The 12,075-nt window shown below is 41.3% G+C and overlaps 1 protein-coding gene across 3 annotated transcripts in view; it reads right to left on the bottom strand.

Annotated features, from left to right (window-relative positions):
- The window catches only part of Pdss2 (decaprenyl diphosphate synthase subunit 2), a 322,043-nt gene that overhangs the window by 67,873 nt on the left and 242,095 nt on the right, over positions 1-12,075 (bottom strand). For 2 of the 3 annotated variants that reach the window (XM_004660609.3, XM_045155170.1), the window contains 2 exons: positions 3,630-3,803; positions 695-826 (listed from right to left, as the gene is read on the bottom strand). In XM_004660609.3, coding sequence (XP_004660666.1) covers positions 695-826; positions 3,630-3,803 — 306 coding nt within the window. The remainder of the gene's footprint in view (positions 1-694; positions 827-3,629; positions 3,804-12,075) is intronic. The other variant, XM_045155171.1, reaches the window with a different exon arrangement.

Here is a 12,075-nt window from a genome sequence, read left to right as displayed (position 1 = left end):
CTCTAGCTACTGCATACAAACTCCAGACACATATGCCACCTTGTGTATCTGGCTTTATGTGGGTGCTGGGGAAATCAAACTTGGGTCCTTAGGCTTTTTAGACAAGTGCCTTAACAGCTGAGCCATCTCTCCAGCCCCTTCAAAACAATCTTATCTGCTAAAATGTGTTTTGATCTTCCTTCCTTCCTTTCTTTCCTTTTTTTTTATGAGGTAGGGTCTTACTTTAGCCCAGGCTGACCTGGAATTCACTCTGAAGTCTCAGGGTGGCCTTGAACTCACAGTGATCCTTCTACCTCTGCCTCCCAAGTGCTGGGATTAAAGGTGTGTACCACCACACCTGGCTTAAAATGTGCTTTTTTAAAAAATTGCTGATCCAGGCTGGCGAGATCACTTAGCAGTTAAGGCATTTGCCTGCAAAGCCAAAGGATGCAGGTTCAATTACCCAGGACCCATGTAAGCCAAATGCACAAAGTGGTGCATGTGTCTGGAGTTTGTCTGCAGTGGCTGGAGGCCCTGGTGAGCCCATTCTCTCCCCCACCCCCCACTTTCTATTTGCCTCTCTCTCAAAATAAAACAAACTAAAAAATGGCTGATCTATAGCCTTAAACCATCATGAACTATGAATTCTCTTCTAGGATCAAGTAAATAGTATACATATATATATGGAGAGTGAGAGAGACTGATTTCACCTTACCTCTCCAATCTGCTTAATCCACAAATCTCTTCCAAGGAATTCCTGATGTAAGACTACAGGAGCTGAGTTTAGGTTAAAAGTCATAGAGTCACTGGTCTTTTCTTTAATAAAAGGCTGGAGGTCAGAATTTATCTAGAAGGGGTAAATAAGTTATGTCAATAAAATGCATCTGTACTAGTATGTTTTAGTCATAGTCAGAAAGCACCAGTTATGCAGTTTTTAAATGTATTTTAATAAGATTTCATAAGCATGGGCTGGGAAGATGGCTCAGTGATTAAAGAAGCTTGCTTGCAAAGCCTATCATTCCAGGTTCAATTCCTTAGTACCCGTGTAAAGCTAAGGTGCACAAAGTGGCACATCTGCCTGGCTGTCTTGTCTTTCTTTTTTTCTGTTTTTTTGAGGTAAGGTCTTATTGTAGTCCAGGCTGACCTTGAATTCACTATGTAGGCTCAGGGTGCTGGGATTAAAGGTGTGCACCACTATGCCCAGCTCACTTTTTTTTCTATGAGATAGAAGAGAAAAAAAAAAACCACAAAAAAAGAGAGAGAGACAGAATTGGCATGCCAAGGCCTCCAGCCACTGCAAGTGAACTCCAGACATGTGCGTCACCTTGTGTGCATGTGTGATCATGTGCCCTTTTGTCACCTTGTGCCTTAACCACTAAGCCATCTCCCCAGTCCTTGTGCCACTTTTTTTTTTAATTAAAATTTTTTTAAAAAAATTTATTTGAAAGTGACACACAGAGAAAGAGGCAGATAGAGAGAGAGAGAATGGGTGCGCCAGGGCCTCCAGCCACTGCAAATGAACTCCAGATGCGTGCACCCACTTGTGCATCTGGCTAATGTGGGACCTGGGGAACCGAGCCTTGAACCTGGGTCCTTAGGCTTCACGGGCAAGCGCTTAACCGCTAAGCCATCTCTCCAACCCTTGTGTCACTTTTTGTATTCTGCTTAGGTGGGTAGCTTGGGAACTAAAACCAGCAGGCTTTCTTTTTTTAAAAAAAATCATTTTATTTTATTTGCAAGCAGAAAGGGGGAGGCACACCAGGGCATCTGGCTTTATGTGAGTACTGGAGAATCGAACTCAGGTTGTTAGGGTTTGCAACCAAGTGCCTTAACCACTGTGCAATCTCTCCAGCCCATCAACAGGCTTTTCAAGCAAGAGAGAACAGATGTGTCAGGGCCTCTAGCTACTAAAAACAAACTCTAGATACATGTGCCAACATGTGCATCTGGCTTATGTGGGTACTGGGGAATTGAACCTCAGTCCTTAGGTTTTGCAGGCAAGAGCCTTACCTGCTAAGCCATCTCTCCAGCCCAAGCAAGCACTTTTAGCTGCTAAGCCATCTTGCCAGTTGCTAAATTTCCATAATGTGTTTCACATAAGAAGTTGTGAGAAAACTGTAACAAAAATAAAAAAAAATCTCCTATTCTGTGAATGATATTTAATAAATTGTAAGAGTTCTTTTAAGAATTCTATCAGTGCTGGGCATGGTGGCACACACCTTTAATCCCAGCACTTGGGAGGCAGAGGTAGGAGGATTGCCATGAGTTCGAGGCCACCCTGAGACCACATAGTGAATTTCAGGTCAGCCTGGGCCACAGTGAGACCGTACCTCTAAAAATTAAAAAAAAAAAAAAAAGAATTCTTTCAGCAAACCATTTAAAAAATGAGCTATAGAACTAAGTAGAAAGTTTTCCGAAGAAATACAGAAGGCATATAGAGTTCTCAAAAGAAGAAATACAGGAGGCATATAAACATCTAAAAAAATGTTCTACATCCTTAGCCATCATGGAAATACAAATTAAAACTACAGAATGGCTACTATCAAGAAAACAAATAACAATAAATGTTGGTGAGGATGCCAAAGAACGGAACCCTTCTACATTGTTGGTGGGAACATAGTCTGGTCCAGCCATCATGGATATCAGTGTGGAGGTTCTTGAAACAGCTAAAAATAGATGTACCATATGACCCAACTATAGCACTCCTAGGCATATAGCCTAAGGGCTCTTCTCACTACTTTAGAGATAAAGAATGTAAAAGCCAAAGGAAGGGCAGGACTGCTTACAATGCAATTATGCAGACAGAAACTAGTCTCAATATCCATGACATCACAGTGCCTAGTTCATAATAGGAGGAAAAGATGATGACATCAAAATAAAAGAGAGACTAATAGAGAGAGGGAGAGGATATGATGGAGTGTAGAGTTGTGAAGGGGAAAGTGGGGGAGGGGAGAGAATTATAATGGCTTATTATAATTTGTCAATTTAAAAAATGCCAAAAAAAAAGGGTCTGTAGAGATGGCTTAGCGGTTAAGGTGAATGCCTGAGAAGCCTAAGGACCCAGGTTCAATTCTCCAAGTCCCACAAAAACCAAATGCACATGGTGGTGCACGTGTCTGGAATTTGTTTGCAGTGGGTAGAGGCCTTGGCATGCCCATTCTCACTCTCTCTCTCTCTGTAATAAATAAAAATAAATCTAAAAAAAAAATTAAAAAAATTCTTTCAAGTGGTAAGAAAAGACAAATATCACAAATACAGCTTCAAGCTGGGTGTGGTGGGGCACGCCTTTAATCCCAGCACTCAGGAAGCAGAGGTAGTATGATCTATGTGAGTTCGAGGCCACCCCGAGACTGCATAGTGAATCCCAGGTCAGCCTGAGCTAGAGTGAGACTCTACCTCGAAAAACCAACCAACCAACCAACCAACCAACCAACCAACCAACCAACCAAACACAGCTTCAGTAAAATACAGCTTTCTATCAAAATCACATAGTAGTTATCAATCATATTATTTCATTATATAAAAACCACAACCATGTATGACTGACAGATTTTAAGAGCACAACCAACAGTTTTGAGACATGAAAGCAACATATTAAGTGCATCATTTTAGCAATTTAAGTCTGCAAATTCTAAAGGGTATGTAAATACCTTATGACTTATGGCCATGTGCTTCCCATACTGAAAGGCCATATCTTGAACCTCGGTGTCATGCTTGGCTAACTCCATTGCAGCTTGGCAGCTCTTGGCAAGTAAGGCACCATCAGTGAGAAAAGTGTGCTCCTTCCAAGTCGATATTCCAATATGCTCTGTGATGTGATTTTCCTAAAAAAAGGAAAAAAAGTTGATTTTATAAAAAGGCATTAGGAGTAGTTTGCTTCTGATTTTTATTTTTCTTGGAGGCAGGGTCTCATATAGCCTAGGCTCACTTTGAACTCACTATGTAGCTGAGGATGACCCTGATCTCTTTCCTGATCCTTTTGCCTGCACCTCCCAAGTACAGGCGATTGCAAGTGTGCGTTCCCATTCCTGGCTTACAGACAAGGAGGCATGAGAGTTGGTGTATGTTATGTTGTTGGATTTGAAGATGGAGGCTGGCACCAGGAGCCCAGTAAAGAAAGTGCAAACTAGAAGCGGCAAGGGAGGGATTTCCCTGATCCTCCAGAAAGAATTCAGCTCTTCCACCATCTTGGTTTTGTGGTTTCTGACTATTATTATTATTATTTTAAACATATGTACATTTCCAAAGCTTCATTCTTGGTGTAAGACTAGGAAGAAATAGGCTGGGGAAATGTCTCAGCAGATAACATAAGGATCTGCGTCCAAGCCCAAGCACATGTGCAAAAAGCCAGGTGTGGCCACAAATGCCTGTCATCCCAGTGCTGAGGAGGGTGAAGATATGGAGAATTGCTGGGCTCACTGGTTGGCCGTGACCAAACAAATGGCAGCTCTGGGTTCAGTGAGAGATTCTATCTCAAGGAAATAAATTGGAAGTCCAATAGAGAAGAATACCCAGCGTTCCCTGGCCTCTGCACACATCCACATGGTGTTCATGCATCTGTACACATGTGCACACACCATATACACAAAAATTACCGTTATTTCTTTTTTTTTAGTAACAGAGAGAAAGAGGTAGATAGAGAATTGGTGCACCAGGGCCTCCAGCCTCTGCAATTAAACTCCAGGTGTATGCGGCCCTTGTGCGCATGTGACCTTGCACACTTGTGCCACTGTGTGTCTGGCTTATGTGGGACCTGAAGAGTCGAACATGAGTCTTTAGGCTTTGCAGGCAAGTGCCTTAAACATTAAGCCATTTTTCCAACCCCACACAAAATAATTAACTAAAAAGAGGGCTGGAGAGATGGCTCAGTGATTAAAGGTGTGCTTGTTTGCAAGGCCTGAAGGCCTGGATTCTATTCCCCAGTACCCACGTAAAGCCAGATGCACAGAGTACTGCATGCATCTGGAGTTCGTTTGCAGTGGCAGAAGACCTTAGCCTGCCCATACTCTCACTCTCTCAAATAGATGAATAAGTAAACAAATAAATAAATGAAATAGATCTCTCATATGTGGCTTGGAGAAATGGAAGCTAGATGCTACACAGAAAGTTTAGCATATTTATCAAAGTTACAAATGTCTCTGCCCCATGACTGAGCAATCTTTCATCTAGAAATTAGAACCTGCTGGACATGGTAGCACACACCTTTAATCCCAGCACTTGGGAGGCAGAGTTAGGAGGATCACTGTGAGTTTGAGGCCACCCTGAGACTGCACAGTGAATTCCAGGTCAGTCTGGGCTACGGTGATACCCTATCTCAAAAAACCAAACCAAACAAACAAAACCCATAGAAATTAGAGCCTGTATAAAGTTCCAACCTACTCTATCCAGCTGCTGGGGTGATTTTTGTAAAATGCAAACCAGAATCACATTGCCTTGTAGGATGTGTTTACATGGCTGGATTCCTCACTGCTTTCTTGTTTTTGTCCAAAGTTCAACTTCTTGGGATAGAAAGATGTCTCAGCACTTATAGGTGTTGGCTTGCAAAGCCTGAAAGCCCAGGTTTGATTCCCCAGTACCCACATAAAGCTAGATACACAAAGTGACATGTGTCTGGAGTTTGTATGCAGTGGCAGGAGGCCCTGGAGTGCCCATTTTTTTTCTCTCTCTCTCTCAAATAAATATTTTAAAAATCTTTTTATTTATTTATTTAAGGGGGGGAGGGAGGGAAAATATGCATACCAGGGGCTCTAGCCACAGCAAATGAACTCCAGATGCATGCTTTATCTGTGCATCTGGCTTACATGGGTACTGGGGAATCACAAACAAGCGCCTTAACCGCTAAGCCATCTCTCCAGACCAAATAAAAAAAATTTTTTTTTGGTTTTTCGACATAGGGTCTCACTCTGGTCCAGGATGACCTGGAATTAACTCTGTCATCTCAGGGTGGCCTTGAACTCATGGCGATCCTCCTACCTCTGCCTCCCGAGTGCTGGGATTAAAGGCGTGTGCCACCACGCCTGGCTCAAATAAAATATTTTAAAAAATTCCACTTATCTTTAACACTTGTTCTTTCTTCCCATTATTTCTTATCTCCTTACTTTGCTTTGAACAGATTTTATTTTATTTAGTGTCAGTGAACCTCCTCACACATTTAAGATTTTCAAAATTTATTTATTTGCACACGTGTTGTGTATATGGGCATGCCAGAGTCTCTTGTCACTGTAAATGCATGCCTGTTTTGTTTTATGGAAGTGGCTGGGGAACTGAACCCAAGTTGGCAGGCTTTGCAGGCAAGTGCCTTTAACCAATGAGTCATCTCTTTAGTCTTAATATTTTATTTATTTATTTAATTTTGTTTTTTTTGAGGTAGGGTTTTGTTCTAGCCCAGGCTGACCTGGAATTCACTATGTAGTCTCAGGGTGGCCTCCAACTCACAGCAATCCTCCTACCTCTGCCTCCTAAGTGCTGGGATTAAAGGTGTGTGCCACCATACCTGGTTTGTTTGTTTGTTTATTTATTTATTTTGAGAGGATCTCATGTAGCTCAGACTGGCCTTGGATTTACTACACAGGCAAGAATGACCTTAAACTTCTGATCTTCCTACCTCTACCTCTCAAGTGTTGGGATAACAGGCATTTTTCTTCACATGTGGTTTATGCTGTATTGGGGATCAAATACAGGGCTCCATGCATGCTAATTAAGCATTTACTAACGGAACCGCTGTGGTGGTTTGAATCAGATGGGTTCTTGGTCTCTAGCTGATGGCAATTTGGGAGGCAGAGCCTTGCTGGAGGAGGTGTGTTTGTGGAGTCAGGCTTTGGGGTGTTATAGCCTGTTCTCCCTTGTGAGAGCTTAGCTCACTCTCTTGCTGCTATTTTCCATCTGCTGTGGCAGAGGTGATGTCCTGCCTATTCTAGTGCCATGCTTTCCCCTGCTGTCATGGAGCTTCCCCTTGAGATAAAGCCGAAATAGACGTTTTCCTTCCATCAGCTGCTATTGGTTGGGTATTTTGTCCCAGCAACATGAAGATAACTACAACATCCACATTCCCTAGCCCTGGTTAAGAGTTTTCTGTCTGTTTCCTTTGCCAGTTGTTCTCAACCAAATCCTGGCCACATATGCGGGTGGATACAGCAGCACCTAATATGGTTTGCTACCTGTGCCGTAAGTTTCACTGGATTGTTTATCTTTCTTTTGGTATCCCTCACCTTTTTTCTATTTTCCTCTATCTTTCTCAACTTGGTCAAATAAAGAAGTGAAAGTATTCTCCTTTAATACCTCTCTCTTGGTCATACATCATAGATAACATAACATTCAACCTTCCCTTTTATGGTAGCAAGCAATATTTTTAAGCTTCATTCTTCTCCAATAATATCTTATGAGATCTGTTTGCTTACACAGGATAATTGATTATTTCTTGAACAAAATACATACTTTTAAGATACATACTTTTTAGATATTATGTTTTGGGCTGAAGTGATGGCTCAGTGGTTAAAGGTACTTGCTTACAAAGCCTGATGGCCCAGGTTTGATCCCCCAGTACTCATGTGAAGGCAGATGCACAAAGTGGCACATGAATCTGGAGTTGGTTCGCAGTGGCAGAAGTCCTGGTGTGCCAATTTTCTCTTACTCTACATATATATATATATAATTTTTTCTTTTTGAAAAAGAGAGAGAGAATGGGTGCACCAGGACCTTCAGTCACTGTGAACCAACTCCAGATGCATGTGCCCCCTTGTGTGAGTGTGCGACATTGTATACTTGCATCACTGCATCGGACAACGTGGGACCTGAAGATTTGAACATGAGTTCTTAGGCTTTGTAGGCAAGGGCCTTAACTGCTAAGCCATCTCTCTAGCCCTCAAATAAAAGTTTTAAAAAATAATCTTTAAAGGGAATTTTCATTCCTTGTCCGGTAAACTGAATATATCCAGTACATATACACTTTTCTGAAGACTCTTCTCAAATAGTCCAGCAAATATTTTCCTCTCTTAATAAACATTATTTTATAAGTATTTCAACATAGCATATGATTCTCTCTAACCTACATGCTTGATTATATTTGTTTCCCTGTAGGTCAGTCTTTGTCACTTGTATTCTTTAAATACTTTAGATCATACTTTAATCTCCCCCTTACCCCTGAGGTAGAGTCTCACTCTAGTCCAGGCTGACCTGGAATTCACTATATAGTCTCAGGGTGGCCTTGAACTCACAGCAATCCTCCTATCTCTGTCTTCTGAGTGATTGGATTAAAGGCATGTGCCATTATGCCTGGCTTTAAATCTTTTTAAAAAAATATCTTTAGTTTATTTAAGAGAGAGAAAGAGAGAGTGAGAGAGAGAAAAAGAGAAAGAACAGGCATGCCAGGGCCTTCAGCTGCTGCAAACAAACTCCAGACACATCACCACTTTGTGCATATGGCTTACATGGGTCCTGGGGACTCAAACCTGGGTCCTTTGGCTTTGCAGGCAAGCGCCTTAACCACTAAGCCATTTCTCTAGCTCCCCCTTTTTTGTTTTTGTTTTGAGACAGGGTCACAGTTTGCAGCTCAGGCTGTCATGAACTCATAACATAGACCAAGCTGTCCTTGAACTCAGGGATTATAGGTGTGAGCCACTATGCCTGGCTATCTTTAGATTTTAATAAATGTTTATTAAATGAATAAATCTCACTTATCAGTTGCAGTTATTAGGTACTTTTTTCCTCAGTTTTTATTAACATTTTCCATGATTATAAAAAATATCCCATGGTAATACCCTCTCCCCCACACTTTCCCCTTTCAAATTCATTCTCCATCATATCCCCTACCCATCTTAATCAGTCTTTTATTTTGATGTCATGATCTTTTCCTCCTCTTATGATGGTCTTGTGTAGGTAGTGTCAGGCATGGTGAGATAATGGATATGTAGGCCATTTTGTGTCTGAAGGAGCATGTTGTAAGGAGTTCTAACCTTCCTTTGGCTCTTACATTCTTTCTGCCACCTCTTCCGCATTAGACCCTGAGCCTTGGAAGGTGTGATCGAGTACTCCAGCCACTTCTTTCCAGGACTGTGATACCTTCTGGATCATTCCCAAGGTCACTGCCATCTGAAAAGAGATGATTCTCTACCCAAAGTGAGAGTAGCATTAATATAAGGGTATAAATATTAAGAGAACTGCTTACTGGGCAGTTTGATAAGCATAGTATATACACTTATCCAGACATCAGAGATGTTACACCCCTGGTAGGGCTCATGACTACCCCTGTTTTAAGTTTTCAGTATCAGAGATGTATCCCCCCCCATGGAGCGGGCCTCCAGTCCAATTGGAGGGCAGTTAGTTTCCACCATGACAGACATGCCACTATTGCACCCGTTGGCTCATTTGGCCTGGCTGGCCAATTATAAGGCTTGCAGTGTCCACTGCTGAGTATCTTCGTTGGTGGTATCTCTTTCTCCCTTTGAACTACATGTAGAATGGCTTCTTCCAGCTTTCTGTCAGCTAGGTGCTTTTTTTTGGGGGGGGGCTTGTGTTTAATTTTAAAAGCTAATGTGTATAATCCCATGCTATTTGACAAATCATACAACCACTGAGACATGCTTTGCCATGGATGAACCTCAAAAACATCATGGTAGCTCAAAGAAGCCACATAAAGCAGGTCACATAGTTTGTAAGAAATGTAGGTTGGCAGTGGGAATTGTAGATAAGCTTAAGGGACTTTAGAGGGTATATATGAAAATGTTCTAAAACAGATTTATGATGATTGTTATATCATTTAGTTGACAGTTATAAAATATACCTCAGCCAGGTGAGGTGGTGCACACCTTTAATCCCAGCACTCAGGAGGCAGCTGTGAGTTTGAGGCCAGCCTGTTACTATAGACTGAATTCCAGGTCAGCCTGGGCTAGAGTGAAACCCTACCATGAAATAAACAAAGAAACAAACAAACTACACCAATAAATTGCTAAAAAGAATAAAAAAGTGGAGGTAGGGATAGGGATATAGCTCAGTTGATATATCACTTGCCTAGCATGTACAAGGCCCTGGGTTTGATGCCTAACATCACATAAAACCAAGTGTAGTAGTACGCACCTGTAATCCTAGTACTTGTGGAAATGAAGGCAGAAGGATCAGAAGTTCAAGGTCATCTTTAGCTATAAAACTTGAGGCCAAGAAAAAGAAAATGAATGAGGCTAATATTTCATATTTTTAGTCTCAAATGCTTACATAAATATTTTAGAAATTTGTGACTCAATGAACCTGGTGGTTTGTGTGCCATACTCATTTCTATGTCACAGGTTAGATTCTCTAAAAAGCAATTTAGATATGAAGATTAATAAACAGTTTGTCCTCAAGAAGACCACAGTCCAGGGAGAGAAAAAAAAAAAGTACACTCACAGATAATGACATAGCTTTCAATATATAGGCTAGATCTTTCTGTTTCATAGTAATGATTTCAGGACCTGTAATTATCAAAGATTTAGTTTTATTCATTATATTTTTCTTAGTGGGATTTAGATACTTTGTTATTCATCACTTTTGCATTTTAAATTATGCAAGCAATATATGATCACTGGGAAAGATTATTCATATAACTGAGAACAATTAATTTATGGTCCCCTGAAGTCTACTACCATAACTTAATTGGACCCTAAGTTAATAATTTTGCTCCTAAGTTAATCAGAAATGTTATTCCCTGAACATTAAGTTATTACCTATTATGAACTTACTAATGAAACAAAATCCCTCTATTCCTTTCTACCTGCCTGTCATATACACTAAGAGAATATGCTCTAAGACAAAGGAAAAGCTAATGTAAAACCAAGAAAACTGGCATGCAGAATGGGTGGGAAATGAATGTAGACACTTAAAATAAATGTGATTTAGATATATCACAACATCAAGTTAAAAACGTATCTACAAATATAGGTATACACACACACACACACACACGCACACACACAAACACATTTTTGTTGAGACATACAGCTTAGATTGGCCTTGAACTCCCTATGTTGCTGAGGATGGACTTGAACTACTCTCTTCCTTCCACCCATCCAAGTGCTAGGTTATAGGTGTGAACCTTCACACCAGAGACCGAACCTAGGCCCTTGAGTTGTGCATGCCAGGCAAGCACATTGCCACTGAGCTATACCCCTGGCTTTGTGTGTGTGAGTGCGAATGCATATGCTCCATGCACATGCATGCCAAGGCCAAAGCAGAATGCAGAGTATCCTCTATTGCTCACCTGCTTTCTTTCCACTTGAAATGGAGTCTCTCACTGAGCCCTGAACTGCTGGTTTTTCAGTCAGATTGACTGACTAGCGAGCCCCAGTGATTCTCCTACCTCTGGACCCTCAGGACTGGGGTTACAAGCATGTGTGGGCATGCCTAGCTTTTCATGAGGATGATGAAAATCAAATTCAGGTCCTCATGTTTCAGGAACAAGCAGTCTCACCTGCTGAACCAAGTCTTCAGCCTCTTCCCCAGCTTTTGGTTTGTCTGAGATGGAGTCTCACTAGGGAGTCCAGTTTGACCTTGAACTTATGATCCTTCTGCCTCAGCCTTGTGAGTGTGGGGATTACAGGGTACATGTTACAGTACCAAGCTTTACATAAAATTTTTCCTGAAAGTTCCTTTTATTCATTTATTTTTTTTTCTCAATTTTTATTAACATTTTCCATGATTATAAAAAATATCCTGTGGTAATACCCTCCCTCCCCACACATTCCCCTTTGAAACTCCATTCTCCATCATATCCCCTCCCCTTCTCAATCAGTCTCTCTTTTATTTTGATGTCATGATCTTTTCCTCCTCTTATGATGGTCTTGTTTAGGTAGTGTCAGACACTATGAGGTCATGGATATGCAGGCCATTTTATGTCTGGAGGGAGCACGTTGTAAGGAGTCCTATGCTTCCTTTGGCTCTTACATTCTTTCTGCCACCTCTTCCACATTAGACCCTGAGCCTTGGAAGGTGTGATCGAGATGTTACTCAGTACTCCAGTCACTTCTTTCCAGGACTGTGATACCTTCTGAGTCATCCCAAGGTCACTGCCATCTGAAAAGAGATGATTCTCTACCCAAAGTGAGAGTAGCGTTAATATAAGGGTATAAA

Source organism: Jaculus jaculus, chromosome 7 (genome assembly GCF_020740685.1).
Source record: "Jaculus jaculus isolate mJacJac1 chromosome 7, mJacJac1.mat.Y.cur, whole genome shotgun sequence".
NCBI classification, from domain to species: domain Eukaryota; kingdom Metazoa; phylum Chordata; class Mammalia; order Rodentia; family Dipodidae; genus Jaculus; species Jaculus jaculus.
Note: the sequence above shows the minus strand (reverse complement) of the source record. Positions and strands in the feature narration are given on the sequence as shown.